The 18924-nt window shown below is 41.0% G+C and overlaps 1 protein-coding gene across 6 annotated transcripts in view; it reads left to right on the top strand.

Annotated features, from left to right (window-relative positions):
* ABAT (4-aminobutyrate aminotransferase) overlaps positions 1 to 18924 on the top strand; it is a 119555-nt gene that overhangs the window by 79395 nt on the left and 21236 nt on the right. For all 6 annotated transcript variants that reach the window (XM_033914947.1, XM_033914946.1, XM_033914948.1 and 3 more), the window contains 7 exons: positions 1692 to 1741; positions 3860 to 3940; positions 7672 to 7764; positions 13011 to 13073; positions 14950 to 15013; positions 15113 to 15261; positions 18137 to 18274. In XM_033914947.1, the coding sequence (XP_033770838.1) occupies positions 1692 to 1741; positions 3860 to 3940; positions 7672 to 7764; positions 13011 to 13073; positions 14950 to 15013; positions 15113 to 15261; positions 18137 to 18274 (638 nt within the window). The remainder of the gene's footprint in view (positions 1 to 1691; positions 1742 to 3859; positions 3941 to 7671; positions 7765 to 13010; positions 13074 to 14949; positions 15014 to 15112; positions 15262 to 18136; positions 18275 to 18924) is intronic.

Raw genomic sequence — 18924 nt, 5'->3', positions numbered from 1 at the left:
TATAATGCCTCATTCCACCAATGCCTAAGCGCCAACCTTATCAGTGATGTCACAATGGCTTGATTGTCCTGTACTTGGCTCACATAAGAACATAAGAATAACCATACTGGGTCAGACCAGTGGTCCGTCTAGCCCAGTCTCCTGTGCCCAACATCACTTTGCTGGATGACAATCTTGACTCTCACATTGAGGTGGGTTGTTGGTTTTTTTTAGCAACCCTCACTGGAAAACAGTGAAGAGCACTGGTCTGTTGTAAGATAAGATATATAGTATCGTAAAATTATCCTTACCTTTACCTAAGTTATTTTAACACAATATACTAAAAGTTTTCTACTTATCTCTCACAAAGGGACTTCACTAAATGGGGAATCTCTCAAGTGGCTTATCTAGCCTATGGTAATTGAAGGGTAGACCTATTAACTAGAGTATAGCTATCTGGAAAAGGAGACTGGTAATAAAGATCGATCTTGATGATAAAGGTTTGGATGACTTTTGGTCTGTGGAACATTTACAATGGTAAAACAGAGAACAGCAACAACTAAACAGTTCTGTTTATGTTAGAAAGAACTAACCCCAAAAAATTTTTGTGCAATACACTAAATCCCTTACAAAGGCAAGTCACAAGACGACAAGATAATCCCAAAATGGAATTTATACAGGGAACTATAGGGAACTCAAGCGCTCACAGCTAACAGCTTGATATATTTTACAAACTGAAAACCATAGGGTGAGCTATCATCGGACCCTTTAAGTTCTTCCCCAAACTGTTTATTTATCCAAAAAATCTTTAAATTATTATCTTATTTTTTATTTTTATATTAACTGTTTTCTTAAAAAACTTATTCAATATTTTGCTTTGTATCGAATAGCAAACAATACTTTATAAAGTACTCTATATAACTTTAAGAGTACTTAGCTATCAAGCTAAGTACTCTTAAAGTTATATAGAGTACTTTATAAAGTATTGTTTGCTATTCGATACAAAGCAAAATATTGAATAAGTTTTTTAAGAAAACAGTTAATATAAAAATAAAAAATAAGATAATAATTTAAAGATTTTTTGGATAAATAAACAGTTTGGGGAAGAACTTAAAGGGTCCGATGATAGCTCACCCTATGGTTTTCAGTTTGTAAAATATATCAAGCTGTTAGCTGTGAGCGCTTGAGTTCCCTATAGTTCCCTGTATAAATTCCATTTTGGGATTATCTTGTCGTCTTGTGACTTGCCTTTGTAAAGGATTTTATGTTAGAAAGAAGCCAAAAGAGTCCAGAAGCAGATAAATTGACATTTTGAGGAGTAACTGGAAACTTTGCATTAGATACTGAGGTGGTATATATGGTTGAATCTTGGCATTTCCCCAGAGATCTGGAGTTGGCAAGTGCAAGAACCTGATTCTCTGGCCCTCACTGGGGATGTCTACATGTAACTAAAGGAAGTTCAAGATATTACAAAGTATAAAAATGTGTGGAATCTGGGTTTTGAAGTGTGTTGTTTTTTTTTCCAAAATTTAGATATTTATTTTGAAACTAAGGATTGTCCCAAATGTTGCTAAAGTGATTGAGTGGAAATAATGATTCCTTCAGTTGACTGATGTTCTAGCTCTTTCAAGCCTTGCTATTTAATAACTTTTCTAGGAAGCAGATAAAGGAAATTTATGAAATAAAAGGATCCTTTATTCTTCTTATTTTAGGATATAATCATCCAGCTCTGGTAAAGCTTTTACAGCAGCCACAAAATCTGGTAAGTAGCTCAAATAAAACGCAAGAAATAAAAAAAGAATTTTATGTTAGAGTAAATAAGTCAGTGGCACCTATCCAAGTAGAAGTGGCTGCTACTTGTTGGAAGTGCCGCTCACCAGGGCCAGCCACTGATTTTCAGCACCGTGATCCAGATAGTGCTGCTGCAAATCATTCCTGATGGTGTCGGGGTGAAGCAAGGCAGGCACCAAAAATCATCCACTATCACCAAAACTTTGCACCAATACCCAAATAACCATCTAGATAAGTTAGGACAGCAAAATAGCTCTTCTAACTTATCAGTTGTAGCTAGATGACTTCTGGCAACCAATTTAGAGCTGGATATTAAGCGCTGGTATCCCAGTACATCGCTGTGTTTAATGTCTGAGTGTAAATGCTGCAGTCAGCATTGAGTAGCAAGGGGGTTTAACTCCAGTAGTTAATACAGCTGCATAGAAAGTATCTGTGTACGTGTTATGGTTCGGTATGCCAGAGGCAAGGCTATCAGCTAGCTCTATTTTAGGACAGGTTGATCAAATCCACTGCTTGCACAGATTTGCTTATGTAGCCCTGCTTTTCTTAGAGAGATCAGAACTACAGATCCAAGTAAACAATAAGGTCCATCAAAGACTGAATCTGTCTTGAGAAAAATACAGCTAGTTGGTAGATCTAGCCAGAAGATCCCAAACTGGTCTGGCTTCTTGTTTAGTGATTGTAGACATTTGTTCCATGCTGTCCCATCCTGATACCGGCAATAAAGGGAGAATAATAACACTGATTCATTTGAGCCTGACCCAGACTCATAAGAGTCTCATAGATGTTGTACAGTGTCCCATACTTCATACCTCAAGCCTGGACTGGGTGGCAGCTGGAGGCCAATGTGGCTTGAAGTATTTCCAGTCTCTTCTTTCAAATGAGAGGGAGGATATAATCAGTGCATTCAGTCTGCATGTGGGGAGGAAGAACAGAGCAGAGGTGGACCGTGAATGGTGAAGAAATGGTAGCAATATGATATGGGCAGGGTGGGGATAGGGAGCAGATTTTGTCCCTATGCACAGTTGCACACCCCTATTTGAAACTCCAGCCACCAGCATATCATGAAAATAAACAATTGAGAATCCAAGAAAATTATGGACTCTATTAAAATTTGTTTTCTTAAATATCAGAAATTAGGTTTTCTTGCATATTTAACAAAATAATATCTATTGTTTTGTATTTAATTTTTAAACAGTTAAAAAATGCATTATGTTTTGTTTGAATTTGCAGCGTGGGTTGAGTACAGTGATGGGGGAAAAAACTGGGGGATGGAGATGGAAAAGAATTGACTGAGAATGTAACCCCGACAAAATGTTGTAAATCCGTGTGCAGATCGGATCCTAATTAATTGATGTGAACCGCCTAGAACTCATTGGGTATGGCGGTATACAAGAACATAATAATAATAATCTCAGCTGAGCTTATCTTTCCTCCTGTCATAGATCCATTTAATCCCCCAATTAATAGAGACATGGCAAATCAATGACAAAGATCCAAGTTTGCAACTCTTGCCATAAAATCTTAGGAAACTGGACCTATGATCATAATAGAACATTTTGTTATGTGTGTAAGGCTTTGTTAGCTTAGCACTGCAAGAGAAAGTAAAAGTGCATGAATATTACATTATGCTTTATAGAGTAGATATTTTATGTTTGCAGGAGAAAGTTTGAATGGCATGAGGCAAATCTTTTTCTTTTGAAAGGAAACTGGAATGAGAGGGCATAGATTAAAATTAAGAGGTGATGAGGCTCAGGAGTAATCTAAGGAAATACTTTTTCACAGAAATGGTGGTAGATGTGTGGAATAGTCTTCCGGTAGAGATGGTGGAGGCAAATTGGGCTGTGTCTGAATTCAAGAAAGTGTGGGACAGACACTTGGAATCTCTTAGGGAGAGGAGGCGATAGTGGTTGCTGTGGATGGACCATTTGGCCTTTTATCTGCCATCATGTTTCTGTGACAATTGGGTGAACGTTATCAGTCTTCTAAAAATATCAGCTCAGTAATAGTATTTGAAAACCAGGTGTATTCTGTCTAGTACATATATGCTGAAAAACTGACCACCTGCTTCTCTAATTGTGTTTCATAGAGCACCTTCATCAACAGACCAGCTCTAGGAATTTTGCCTCCAGAGAATTTTGCAAAAAAACTCGAGGACTCCTTGCTGTCAGTAAGTACTGGAGAATTGGTCAGAAACAAATTGTCAGCATGTAATACTTGTGTAGTATCGTTCTCAAATGGATAAAAATCTGACATGTTCCTCTTCCAGAGATGAAAGAGAACTGCTGGTCAGAGTTTATGTAGGTCACCAAAGCTTAAATCAGAAAAACAACAAAACAAGAAGACCCAAATACTCCACAGTGGCATGAAGTTCAAAAGGAGACTGTGGAGGGAGATGTTCTTAATGATGATTTATTGGTTGATTGCCACAATAAAATTTAAAAAAAAAAAAACATGTATGTATTTTTATAATAAATGATAGTTCACGTATGTTTGAATGAGACTGATGTCCATTAATCTTAAAGCTCGACAATGGGGCCATGTATAACAAGCTAATCCAATGCAAAAAGTGGCCTCAAAAGCCCAATCTTTTCAGCAAGCGAAACAGAAACAGCCAGCTCACCCGATTGAATACTTTTTCTGCGTCAAGAGAGAGAGCTAACGAGGGCATCCTCTCCTCTTGCGCCTGCCAAATCAGATGAAGAGCTGCTTTGATATTATCGAAAGTTTGCCTTAATCCCTCCAGTGATCATCTGGTCAACTTTTTGGCCCTCATTCATTTTTAAAACAGGTCTAGCCCCAAATATTTATATGGTGCATGTTCTGATTATCATTGCAGAACGTCCAAGTCCTAAGCCTGCACTAAACACGCCCCCTTGGACCAGCCAAGGCATCAGCGGTTGAAGTCTGTGCCAGTATTTTTGTGAATATCTTTATAGTCGGTATTTAATAGAGCAATTGGACGATAAGAAGTACAAGATTCTGTTGCTTTACCAGGTTTTAGAAGTAAAGTCACCACTGCTAGTGTCCAGGAAAAGGGTAATTGCTCCTCCGTGTCAAGTGAGTTATAGACTCTAGTTAATACTGGGGCCAGGAGAAATTTAAAGCATTTATAAAACCCATTGGTGTATCTGTCCAAGCCTGGGGAAGTTCCCGTTGGGAGCACCTCTATCACCTCTTGGATGGAGATAAGCAGGGAAAGCTGAACTGTTTCACCTTCCGTCAATGTGGGGAGTGCTATCTTGCCAAGTAGCCATCTATTTCGTCCCCAGAACGGGAGTCTTCTCTTTTATACAGATCCCTAATGGCAACCTAACAAAAAACTTAGATGCCGATAATGCAGGCCCGGGTTTTACTGATCTACATTGCAAGCAACTAAGTTCTTTAGAGAATTGTGCCTATGTCTGCCTCCACCCCGAAACAAGCCCACTAAGGCGATATGTGCCTTTTTTTTTTTTTTTTTTTTTAAAGAATCGGGTAGGCACCTATCAGTCAATTACATTTTTCCCCCAATTATGAGCTTGTTCAAACTCAAATTGAAGCTATTAAGGTTATAAGGGAGCCTCAGCAGATACTAGATCATGACACATGTGGACTGGATTTAAGGGGCAGGCGTACTATTTTCTAGATTTCTGATCTGAGAAAGAAGGGGTTACCATTGAACACTAGATCATTTTGGCAATTTAGACACATAAATCACCAATTTAGGCACCTGACTTTAGGTGGTGCCTCTTATAAGATTTAGCCTAAAATGCATTAAGTTAATCCAATATCACCTTATTTCCTTTATGTTTCTGTTTTATTCACCGAAAGAGTGGTTGACAGCTGGAATAAGCTCCCAGTGCAGGTGATCGAGGCCAGCAGCGTGCCGGATTTTAAGAACAGTTGGGATGCTCATGTCGGATCTCTACGAGGGAAAGGTCATCAGAGAGCAATTAAATAGGGGGGTGGGTCAGTGGTGTGGGCAGACTCGATGGGCCTCGGCCTTTTTCTGCCATCACTTTCTATGTTTCTATTTCTATATGTTACCTTAAAGTGAACTAACATGGCCACCACACCATTTTACTAGAGGAAGCTGCAATCCACGACCTCTTTGAATGGTGCCTGAGCGTGATTGACTCATGACCATTTATTTAGGCGCAGTTTACAGAACACGGCCCTTTATGATTATCTTTCAAAGGTAACCCCTTCTTCCTCAGATCAGAAATCTAGAAAACACTGTGCCTGCCCCTTAAATCCAGTCCACATGTGTCATGATTCAGTAATTGCTGAGGCTCCCTTATAACCAGGAGCGGTGAACATTGCCTCTGCAATATCTCCATCTTTAGCAGGCCCAAGAATCATTTGCAGGTCTTCCATATGACAGCATGCACTACTGCTGCTGGGCCACCAGGCCAGCCCAGTGAAGGGCTATGGAATTTGAAGTTCATTTAATAATTTTCTCAGCCTTAAAACACATTGAACATGCAAAGGCCCCTATAGTACCATCAGATTTATTTATTATTTATTTGTAGTACTTATATACCACTTATAGGTTAAGTGGTTTACATTCAGGTACTTAAGCATTTTCCCTCTCTGTCCTGGTGGGCTCACAATCTTATCTAATATATCTGGGGCAATGGGGGATTAAGTGCCTTGCCCAGGGTCACAAGGAGCAGCATGGGATTTGAACCCACAACCCCGGGGTGCTGAGGCTGTAGCTCTAACCACTGTGCCACACACTCCCACAGATTATGGTCCAGTGCATTTGAGGATAATGTGATTGTGTAATACTCTTACCAGCTTAAGTGAATGATTTTCGAAGGTAAATCAGCAGGTTTATGAAAACTGTGCCACAAATACAGTCTGTCCAATATTTGAGGCAGGTGCGATATAGGGATGGATGATTTTATTCATGAACTTTTAGATTATTTTACTGTTTATTGATATGTTGTATTTATTGACATGTATCAACTGTAGGTTGTTTAACTTGACTTTGTTAACTACAGTGAGTGATCCATGTGCCTGAAAAGGCAAAATTCACGTACAAGTTGTGTAAAACAATCCAGTCTCCCATGCAGGTACTGGAATATATGGAAGTGCAAATTCTGGGGCAGATAATCAAAACCTACTACCAGTGCTAAGCATTGGAATAGCGCATTTATTAATCGGCGTAGAATGCTCAGAGGGCTTCAACTCTCAAAAAATATATGTGAATGCCAGATATGGCCACATACTGTATTTAAATTTGATCAAATGAATGTTAATGAGGTCGTTGGCTATGCCCTCCCAACGCTCCGATAACAGTGGACGAACAAACCCTGCTCTTATCACTGGAAACCCATCACCAGCTTGAAGCTGATATTGAGGAAGGGGGGTTTGAATAAAGGATTTCTTTTGATTTTCAGTTTAAAATCTGCTGGTTTTGATTTCTTTTGGAAATAGAAGAAAGCCAGTGCAAGCTTGTAAGTTCTGGTACTGAGAGAGAAATATGCGCAAGTCCAAGTAGATCCGAAAGGGAAAACGCACATTGGCACCTGTTTTCTGTGCTTAAATATATGAGCTTTCCAAGTAAGAAGAACACTGAAAAGCTTATATTTAAAGTCAAAGGAGAGCAATGCCGAGGTGTGCATGCGCCAGGTAAACCCAAAAGTGAAGCACCCAACAGCTGCCCTTGATGCGAAACTGTTCGGCACATGCGCCAAGTGTGTTCCCCACACACACTTTCATTTTTACAACACACATATAATTTGAATGCCATTTCCTTTGAGAATTGCTGATCTAGTTGCCTGCGCTGGCTAGCGGTATGCGGTGTGTGGTGTTGGGGCTTTAGCATGAGAGTTCTGAGCATCTGCCCCTTGTCACCAACACATGACTGATTAGTGATCTTGGCTTTAATCCTATGAATTTTTTCCTTTCCAGGTGGCTCCGAAGGGTCTGAATCAGATTATTACTATGTCATGTGGCTCATGCTCCAATGAAAATGCATTTAAATCAATCTTCATGTGGTACAGAGTGAGTGTATATTTAAAAGTAATCCTTATGCTACAACTCATCTTCGTTATGGCTTTAGAGAGGATTAGGACTTCAAATTTATTTTGCTCCTAAAGACAGGTGACTGAACCGCATTGCAAATGACCTGTTAAATTGTCACCAGTCTTCTAATAACACTGCAACAGGTTTGGGGGCATGAATTTTAGTGGGTGCTCTATAGTGATTTGTGGTGGCTGAATTCAAAACTGACCTTAATTTTTTGGTTTAATCCTCTGAATTTTGGCAAAAGAGCATTATAATTCAAAAATTAACATTTTTGCTCTATTTTCTAACGCTTGGAGTAAATGCTATAACAATCTCTGAAATATTAAAAGTTTGCCTCAAATTAGATTTTTAAGCTAAAGTATTAATTTTAATGATGATGGAAAATGTGCTATATAATTAACTTATTATGGGTGAGGAGGCGGAGCTGGAATATGCAGTGCTCTGTAGGCCCTATTGCACCATCAGCAATGCCCTGTATTGCATCATCTGCAATTTTCAAGTGCCATCAGCACAGTTGAGATTAAATCGTCGATTTTTGTATCAAGGTTTTGCTTCTAAGTTAAATCGGTGCAATGCGTTATATTATGGCTTCTCATGCTATAAATATTTGCGATTTGCTAAAAACTATACGTGATGGAAAACAGGCTATTTTCATACACAGGAGGTCAAATTCTATAAAGTAAACCTCATTTTCTTCTTGCCCCAGAAAAAAGTTAAAAATTTGTTGCGCAGTGTAATTAGTATAACTGGACTTCTCTTAGAACAGTGGTCTCAAACTCAAACCCTTTGCAGGGCCACATTTTGGATTTGTAGGTACTTGGAGGGCCTCAGAAAAAATAGTTAATGGCTTATTAAAGAAATGACAATTTTGCATGAGGTAAACTCTTTATAGTTAATAAATCTTTCCTTTTGGCTAAGTCTTAATAATAATATTGTCATTTATAGCTAAAGAAACATATGATCAAGAAACTGTTTTATTTTACTTTTGTGATTATGATAAACATACCGAGCGCCTCAAAATAGTACCTGGTGGGCCGCATGTGGCCCCTGGGCCGCGAGTTTGAGACCACTGTCTTAGAACAACTTGGCACTGATTGTTTTGTGTTGGTTGAACAAAAGGTGGACTTGCAAAGTGTCCAGTTTTCTCTCGACTTCAAATGGCTTCTCCTAGACATGCAGCAGAATCAAAGGAAGTTGCTTTAAGAATTTTGGAAATGATTTAGGAGTAACCTTCACTGATAGTGCTGCTTGTCATATATGCCAAAGACATACTGCACAGGACACAGGGTGCAGATGTGGATTCTTAAGTTTGTTTGTTTTCTAATAATTTGTGAATCAAGCACAAATAAAACTAATTGCATGCGACAGCAATATTTCTTAGTCTTCAAAAGAATTGTGATGTAAAAAAAGATGTTTGAAACCATTCACAAACTACAAAGAAAATAGTTAGGATGATTTTACACAGTAGAAAAAAAAATTGCTTTATAAAATTATAAATCCAATGGCATAATGAGGGAAATGTTATGTTCACTCCTCTTGCTACTCTGAAGAATTTTGGCAACTAGCTTAAAGCAGAGTACTATAAAGATAGATCAAAGATATTTAAAGGTATTTTTCCAGACTAGTTCTATAGCTGCGTACTATAGCTGAAGAGATTTGAGTTAGGGCAGGAAACTATCTAGCAAGGCCTTAGAAGAATCCCACAGCTAAGGTAATGGCACAAGAAAGAGGTTTTATTGTCTTTTTTGTATAGACAGTATATACAGTACTCCCCTGATATTCGCAGGGGTTCCATTCCAGGAATCCCCGTGAATATCGAAAAACCGCGAATACAGGATGACGAGCTGGAGGATGCTCCCTGCCTGGTGCCACTGCCCCGCACCCTGAGGCTTCCGGACACGGACTCAGAGCCCTTCAGCTTGATCTAGGATGGGCTGGATTCTGTTACTCAGGGCTGCCCTTCGGATCTGGAGTACTTGCTGGTCATCGCTTACCTGCCAGTGCCTGAGAGCGATCCCCTGCAGGCCGCCTGCCTGCCCGCACTCTACAAGCAGCTGCACGGGGAAAGCACCCACCGGCTGGAGCCGTATGAGCGGCTGCAGCAGATCCAGAACGACAACCTGCTGCGGCTGGGTGCAGGAGGAGGGCATGGAGGCCTGATTTAGGTGTTTTTTTTGCCTGGGGAGGCAGGATAGGGCAGCTGGAGCGTCGGCGAGTGAAGGAAATCTCTCGTGGTATGCTCCGACCACCTCTTCCTGCACTAAAGTCAGGCTTCACCAATTAGGAGCTGCTTTGAAACGCAGCTCCTGATTGGTGAAGCCCGACTTTAGCACAGGAAGTCCCAGTCGGAGAAGACCGCGAACCGTGAATGACCGGGGGAACACTGTAAATCGGGGAAGATGGCCGAATCACTGATCAGGGAAGGTATCAATGAGCATATAGAAAAAAATAAACTGATGAGAACAAGCCAGCACGGTTTCTGTAAAGGACGATCGTGCCAAACGAATCTACTGCATTTCTTTGAGGGGATAAGCAAACATTTGGACCAAGGTAACCCCATAGACATAGTATATCTGGATTTCCAAAAAGCCTTTGACAAGGTACCCCATGAGCGCCTGCTGAAGAAACTGTGGAGCCAAGGGGTGGAAGGGGACGTCCACAGATAGATCCAAAATTGGCTGGCGGATAGGAAGCAGAGGGTAGGAGTAAAAGGACACTACTCTGACTGGAAAGGGGTCAAGAGTGGTGTCCCGCAGGGATCAGTGCTGGGACCGCTGCTGTTCAATATATTCATTAACGATCTGGAAACAGGGATGTAGTGCGAAGTTATCAAGTTCGCGGACGATACAAAACTCTCCAGCAGGGTCAGAACTGTTGAGGAATGCAAAGAACTGCAGAGCGACCTGAACAAACTGTGTGAGTGGGCAAAAAGATGGCAGATGAGCTTCAATGTGAAGAAATGTAAGGTCTTGCACATAGGGAAAGGGAACCCCATGTACAGCTATACGATGGGAAGGAGGCTGCTGGGGAAAGGCAACCTAGAAAAAGACCTGAGGGTATTGGTGGATACAACAATGAAGCCAGCAGCACAATGTGCAGCGGCCTCAAAGAAAGCGAACAGAATGTTGGGCATTATCAAAAAAGGTATCACTAAGCAAGATGGAATCGATGTGGTTAGGAGAGACACTAACTGCATGGGTCAATGATTGGCTGAGTGGCAGACTTCAGAGGGTGGTGGTTAATGGTACCCTCTCTAAAACATCGGAGGTGACCAGTGGAGTGCCGCAGGGCTCGGTCCTGGGTCTACTCCTTTTCAACATATTCATAGGGGGATCTGACTCAAGGGCTTCAAGGTAAAATAACACTATTCGCCGATGGCGCCAAACTATGTAATATAGTAAGTGAATGCAGTTTACAGAATTATATGGCGCAGGACCTGCTTACATTGGAAAGTTGGTCCTCAACCTGGCAGCTAGGCTTCAATGCTAAAAAATGTAAGGTCATGCACCTCGGAAGCGGAAATCCATGCAGGACGTACTTATTGAACGGAGAAACTTTAACTAGGACTTCAGCAGAAAGAGATTTAGGAGTAATCATCAGTGCAGACATGAAAACTGCCAATCAAGTGGAGAAGGCTTCATCTAAGGCAAGGCAGATATTGGGTTGTATCAATAGAAGTTTTGTCAGCCATGGTGAGATCTCATCTGGAGTTCTGTGTGCAATTCTGGAGGCCACATTACAGTAAAGATGTGCGCAGAATTTAATCGGTTCAGCGGATGGCCACCAGGATGATCTCGGGGCTCAAGGGTCTCTCGTACGAAGAGAGACTGAACAAATTGCAGCTCTACACTCTCAAGGAACGTAGGGAGAGGGGAGACATGATCAAAACATTTAAGTACCTCACGAGACGTGTCGAAGTGGAAGATGATATTTTCTTTCTCAAGGGACCCTCGGCCACAAGAGGGCACCCGCTCAAACTCGGGGGTGGAAAATTTCATGGCGACACCAGAAAGTATTTCTTCACAGAGAGAGTGGTTGATCATTGGAACAAGCTTCCAGTGCAGGTGATCGAGGCAGACAGCGTGCCAGACTTTAAGAATAAATGGGATACCCATGTGGGATCCCTACGAGGGTCAAGATAAGGAAATTGGGTCATTAGGGCATAGACAGGGGGTGGGTAAGCAGAGTGGGCAGACTTGATGGGCTGTAGCCCTTTTCTGCCGTTATCTTCTATGTTTCTATGTTACCAGAACGAAGGAAGTTATCCTGCCATTGTATCGAGCAATGGTGCGCCCACATCTGGAATACTGCGTCCAATACTGGTCACCGTACCTTAAGAAAGACATGGCGATACTTGAGAGGGTCCAGAGGAGAGCAACTAGGATGATAAAAGGAATGGAGAACTTTTCATATGCCGAAAGGTTAGACAAACTAGGGCTCTTTACCTTGGAAAAGCGGAGACTGAGAGGAGACATGATACAGACTTTTATAAAATCATGAAAGGCATAGAGAAGGTGGAGAGGGGCAGATTCTTCAGACTAGCGGGGACAACAAAAACAAGAGGTCATTCAGAAAAACTGAGAGGGGACAGATTCAAAACGAATGCAAGGAAGTTCTTCTTCACTCAGAGGGTGGTGGACACCTGGAACGTGCTTCCAAATGAGGTAATAGGACAGAGTATAATACTGGGGTTCAAAAAGGGATTGGAGGGTTACTCTACAGGACATTAAGCGAAAAGCATATGAGAGTTTTAGGGTATGAGCACTATCGGGTCATGGACCTGAGGGGCCGCCGTGTGAGTGGGCTGCCGGGCACGATGGACCTCTGTTCTGACCCGACAGGGGCAATACTTATGTTCTTATGTTCTTAAATTAAAAGCATGCAACAAAATTAAGTCTTAGTATATAAAAGTTCTGCCCATTACTGCAAAAACATTTTATGCTGAACCAGGTGCAATTCAAAATTGTAATTCCTGTGAATTATAGCTTAAGGTTTTTTAGCCATTTTATTGGAAAATGTATTCCTATATATATTTTTCATCTTTTTAATATGTTAGGTCAAATAAACATAATGTCTTTTCTAGGTTTTATATTGTGTAATTCTTCTTTCAGCCTTTTAACACTGGGAGGATTAAGATCTCGATAGTAAGGCCAATGAGTGTGTTCTGCTTTGTATGCTGAAGCGAGAGGTCTGATGGATGTTATGTCTTGTTAATTTTGCAGAACAAGGAAAGGGGAAATAGCTGTGTCTCTAAAGAAGAGCTAGAAACCTGCATGATTAACCAGGTAACGCTGTCACTTTTCCAGGATCTGACCAACAGGCCTAGTATAGCCACCTTGTGGGAGCAATCTATATATATTAAAGATCCATTTTAGTATTCCTGAGTAGCAAATGGTTTAGCATGGTGTCTGCATTTAACAAGGGAAGGGAAAGGTGGGTGGGATATGATATACCGCCTTTTTTGGTTAGGATAAAAGCAGTTTACGTATTATAGAGATATTTGTAAGTGATTTGCCCAGAATTACAAAGAGCATTACCCAATAAACCAGTGTCTTGCAAACTTTGCGAGCCAGTGGCACACTAAATTGGGGGCGGTGGCTCAAGGGCATCCGTAAGTGCATGGATGCTGACATGATGACGCCACACAGTTGTAAACGTGTGTGGATGCAGTTTAGCCCAAATATAGGTGTCTACTTGCACTCCTGGCTAGGTGATCTTTTATAAAACTGCCATGGGAGACAAAGTTGGGCAGCGCATGAGGGAAATAAGAAGGTAAAACATGCCCATGGATCCCCAAGCCTAGAATCCAGTGTCTGACAATAGCCAGTCCAGATACCGTATTTTTCACTCTATAAGACGCACCCACCTGTAGAGGAGGAAAACCCTGGGGAAAAAAATTCCCACTGCTCTGCCCTATACCTCCTCTAGTGGTCTAGGCGGGACATGGTCTTAGAGCGAAAAATCCATAGGCAGTGTAGGCTAACCCCCCCCTTCCCCCCAGTAGGCAGCACAGGCACCCCCCCGTAGGAAACACAGGCACAACCCCCCCCCCAGCACAGGCACACCCCTTCCCCCCCCCCCGGTAGGCAGTAGAGGCGCCCCCTATAGGCAGCAAAGGCACACCCCCTCCCCCCTTAGGCAGCACAGGCACAACCCTCCCTCCCCCCCGGTACCTATTTTTATGTCCCCTATCCACACTCCTGCCTGTCTCCCTCGCCGGTTCTTGTGAGAACTGACTGCAGCCAATCGGGGAGTGGCACCAGACCATGCACCGCTCTGCCCGAACCGAAGAAGAGCCGTCCAGCGAGGGAGACAGGCAGGAGCGCAGAAAGGAGACATAAAAAAAAGGTACCGAGGGAGGTGCCTGGGCTGCCTACGGGGGGGGGGGGAGTATTTGCTCCATAAGACGCACCCTTATTTCCATCCCCTTTTTGGGGATGGAAAAAGTGCGTCTTATAGAACGAAAAATACAGTAACTAGGAAATACTCAGTAGGATCTGGTGAATAAACTGATTTCTTCTTGCTTCCCTACAAGGGAAGTTTTATCTTTAGTAATTCTGGTAAGCTGTAAAAGACTCTGGTGAGACCTCATTTAGAATATTTTATACAAGTCTGGAGACTGCAGCTTCAAAATATATAAACAAGACAAAGTTGGTCCAGGGGGTGGCTACTAAAATGGTCAGTGGTCTTCATCATAAAGTGTATGGGGACAGAGTTCAAGATCTCAATATGCATACTTTGAATGAAAAGCAGGAGAGGGGAGGTATGATAGAAACAGTTAAATGCCTACGTGGCATAAATGCACATGAGGTGAGTCTCGATTGAAAGGAAACTCAGGAATGAGGGGGCATAGGATGAAGATGAAAGGAGACAGACACATGTAACCTCAGAAAATACTTTTTCACAGAAAGAATGACGAATGCATGGAACTGCCTCCTGGTGGAGGTGGTACAGATAAGACTGTATTTGAATTCAAGCTTGTAACAAATGCATTGGATCTCTATGGGAGGGGAGATGACATGGATAGGCAGACTAAATAGGTCATATGGTCTTTATCTGCCTTCATTTTTTCTGTTTCTGTGTGTCCATTTTTTTTTTTAACCATACTGCCACCTACTGGTTGCTGCTGCCTGACTGACTAATTCATTGTATTGTCTTTAGCCTCCAGGATGTCCTGATTACAGCATTCTGTCCTTTATGGGGGGATTCCATGGGAGAACTCTAGGTAAGGAAAGAAAAAACATCCTTTATGTTCTGCACCACAGACCTATTATTTATTTTATAATGGTGCCAAACTTATGCCATTTTTAATCTCATGTTTCAGGCTGTTTAGCTGCAACTCACTCTAAACCAGTTCACAAATTAGACATTCCTACCTTCGACTGGCCTATTGCACCTTTTCCATGGCTAAAATACCCCTTGGAGGACTTTGTTAAGGAGAATGAGCAGGAAGAGGCACGATGCTTGGAAGAGGTATTTGAATGAAAATCCCTGTGTCAATTTCAAGCACCTTGGAAATGGATCTTTGCAGCACTACTGCTGTAGAGTACCCATTGGATAGCAAAATTATTTTAAAATGGAATCTCCTTATAGAGTTTCCGTTAAGAAAATTTTGGCTAGCGTGCTGAACATGAGTACAAAGGTGCCCACTAGTATGAGCAAGAGAATCTGAACTGAATCTATATTGCAACATATTTCTTTTAAAATTTGATTTTTTAATGAATTGTTAAGCAGCAGTGCTGTGGAAGACTCTGGTTTATTTCCTGTGCTCTACTGGAACTGATGATGCTGTATTGTCAAAGGCTTTGCTAAAATCTAAATACGCCACACTCTATGCAATTCTCTGATCACTCAGTCAAAGAAATTGATCAGATTTATCTGTCAAGTCCTGCTTCTACTAAATCCATGTTGTCTTGGGTCCTATAATCCATTGGATTCCAGAAACTTCACTAGTCTATTTTAAAAGCGTTTCCATTAATTTACTCACCATAGAAGTCAGACATAATGGCCTGTAGTTCCTTACCTCTTCCCTATCTGGTTTGATTCGGGGTGATTCAGAAAGAGGCCAGGACTTCCAATGGCAGGGCCTGTGATTATTTTCAAATCCTGAACTTGATTCCCTGGGCAAGAGTGCACATGAAGCCTTACAGGCATCAGTCAGGCATTCCCTCATCTGGTGGTGCAGTCCATGGACCTGAAGCTTCCCCCAGTTTGTTAGTCATCACAATTGATACTAGCCTTTTGGGTTAAGGAGATCATTGTCAGGGTTAGATGGCACAGGAGCCTCTGCATATGGCTTTCCATCCCCTTGCACCCTCCAAAGGATGATTCTGCTGACTTTCAGGTCACACCTTTTCTGGTTCAACACAAGAAACCAATCTGCTTTTGTCCAGTGGGTAGTATTTCTTTACAAGAGTTTTACCACACACAGATTTGGAGAAAATATCTCTAGTGGAGAATCTGCATTCTAAATAATAAGTCAAACAGCCAACATTTTAGTAATGTTACTTTATGAACAATATTTAAATTAACTTAATTTAACTCTTGGGGCTTTTATTCAGCACAGTTCTTGTTGAACAATGCTTCTGTGCATTCCAGGGTCTGACTAATAACCGTGGTAGCCAGTGAAACGCATCTTTACTCTTGGTTGATCAAGGAAGTGGAGTTTAGCAGTGGTATATACGTCTGCCTCGGAACTCATAGTGATAAACATGCATCCAATGATAAGCCCAGATCAAATATCAGATTTTACAAAAATTCTCCCAGGAAGGTTTAATGCATAATTAAAACAAAAGGCTATTTTAAATGAAGTTGTAATATTTTTATTTATGTAGGAAGAAACAATTTGGCTCAAAACATCACAAGCATTAAAGAAAATTATAAAAAGTGATAGCCATGAAAAAAATATCCAATTACTTTGCACACAGGCGCTTATTTTCAGAAGAAGAAAATGTCTCAAAATTGGTACAGAAAAACAGATGGATGTTTTTCTTGCAAAAATGTCTAAGTTGTGATTTTCAAAACTAAGAATTGGGATGTTTTACTCTATTTGTCTAACCACTTCAGCTTGCCTGACAAAAGAAGTGGTATTTCAAATTCAATAAACGATATACCTCCAAAACACACTTTCTTGAGCTTTGTTATGGGCAAGCTTAAAATCTGGACTTTTTTTTTGGGTGATCATGGAACAGGAAAGAGGTCCCTCCAGAGCAAAACATATGTTTTTATCTAGACCAGTTTCTGTCGCAGCTAAGTCAGAAAATGATGCACTAACTGACAAGCTAACCATTGGAGGGATGAAGGCATGACCTCCCCTTAATTCCCCGGTGGCCACTGACCCCTTCCTACCCCACTCCCAAAGCTCTGAAAGTGACTGAACACTAAAGGCTCTATGACAGATACTAATATTATGGACATTCCTAAAAAAACACAGCAAGTAAGTGGATGGAGTAGCCTAGAAGTCAGTGCAGTGGACTATGAACAACAGTACTCGGGTTCAATTCCCACGTTAACTCCTTAATTTTAGTACAAATATGCAAACCCTCTTGGAACATAAATACTTCCTGTACCTACTACTATTGTTAATTATTTCTATAGCCTTGTCAAACATACGCAGTGCTGTACAGAGTCATGAAGGAGACACAGTCCCTACTCGAAGGAGCTTACAGTCTACAGACAAGCAGGATGCCAGGAAACATAATATATATGTGACCTGTAAGCCTGAGTGCTATTATAGTAATGGACCTTTAGGTGCAGTAGGTTTTCTCTGGTTCTGGAGTGCTCACCATACAATATGAAGGTGTTCAGCTGGGATTTGTTCCCAGGTCCCTTTATGTGAAGTCCACTGCACTGATCACTAGGCTGCCCCTCTGCACAGCTGGGATGTCTGTGTCCAGTTTATGAGGAATGCTGCCAGAAAGATGTCCCTCTATGGTTTGTTTGTTTTTAATGGTGCTTACAGATGGATGTGTTGAGCATGAAAATGTCTGGCTCAAAGCCATAATCGTGCTTTTCTGGTGAGCTTGATGCTTTCTGAGATGCTTTCGGCAGGCTGTCTCTGTTCAGATTTAGATATCATATTGAAAATGCCCCTTATAATGAACTACCTATTATTATTCAATATAAAAACATAAAACCCTAATTTACTACTTGAGTAATTTGAATATTTTTTTTGAGGACATCACTTATTTATGTAGCCACTTTTTCAACTTAAAAATTACATAGAGCTCTGAACTAATTTTTACTTTGTGTAGTAAAGCCAATCAAAGCTGTGTTGAGAAGGAAAATATATCTTATCAAATTTGTATTTTACTTGCTAATGAGCTGAAGAGTAGTTTTTCCTCTCCAGGTTGAAGATTTAATTGTGAAGTACAGGAAAAAGAAGAGGATTGTAGCTGGAATAATTGTTGAGCCAATCCAGTCCGAAGGAGGTGATAATCATGCATCCAATGATTTTTTCAAGAAACTGAGAAACATTGCTAGAAAGGTAATTCATGAGGATAAACGTTCACGTAAAGATCCTTTGCATGTTATGGAGAGTTACCAGAACTTAGATGCTATTGATTCTGCTACTAGTGCAGGCCAACATTTTCCATTGAGAAAAATACAAAGAAGGAATGGGAGTGCTGAAATGCAGAAACTTGTACTATAATGAAGCTACGGGCAGTCATGAAGAGAAGGCTGTAATTCCACTGAGTAGTTCTAACATTATAGACTTATATACAGTTTTTGCAGAGTTTTAACTTCATTACACTTTTTAGCTTCATGGTTGTTTGCTATTTTGCTCAATGATTTTTATTAATATTATCATGCTGTAATATTGGCTAGCGTGATAATATAAAACACTGGAGTAAATTATTATACAAACAGCTACTGCCAATCCCAGAATCCATAAGGAGCTGAAATGTGAAATTGCTAACCTGTTAGTAGAAATCCATAACATACCATTCACAACACCCATAAATACCAGAGGATTGGAAGGTGGTCATTTTAATACCAGTTTTTATAAAGGGCTCCAGGAATGAGCAAGGAAATTATAGACCAGTGGACCCAGCATTGGAGCTGGGCAAAAATGGTTGAAGCTATATGTACTAAACTGAATTAATGACAGAGAAAGAGAGAGAGAAATGACCTTGA

Source organism: Geotrypetes seraphini, chromosome 11 (assembly GCF_902459505.1).
Source record: "Geotrypetes seraphini chromosome 11, aGeoSer1.1, whole genome shotgun sequence".
Classification (NCBI taxonomy): domain Eukaryota; kingdom Metazoa; phylum Chordata; class Amphibia; order Gymnophiona; family Dermophiidae; genus Geotrypetes; species Geotrypetes seraphini.
Note: the sequence above shows the minus strand (reverse complement) of the source record. Positions and strands in the feature narration are given on the sequence as shown.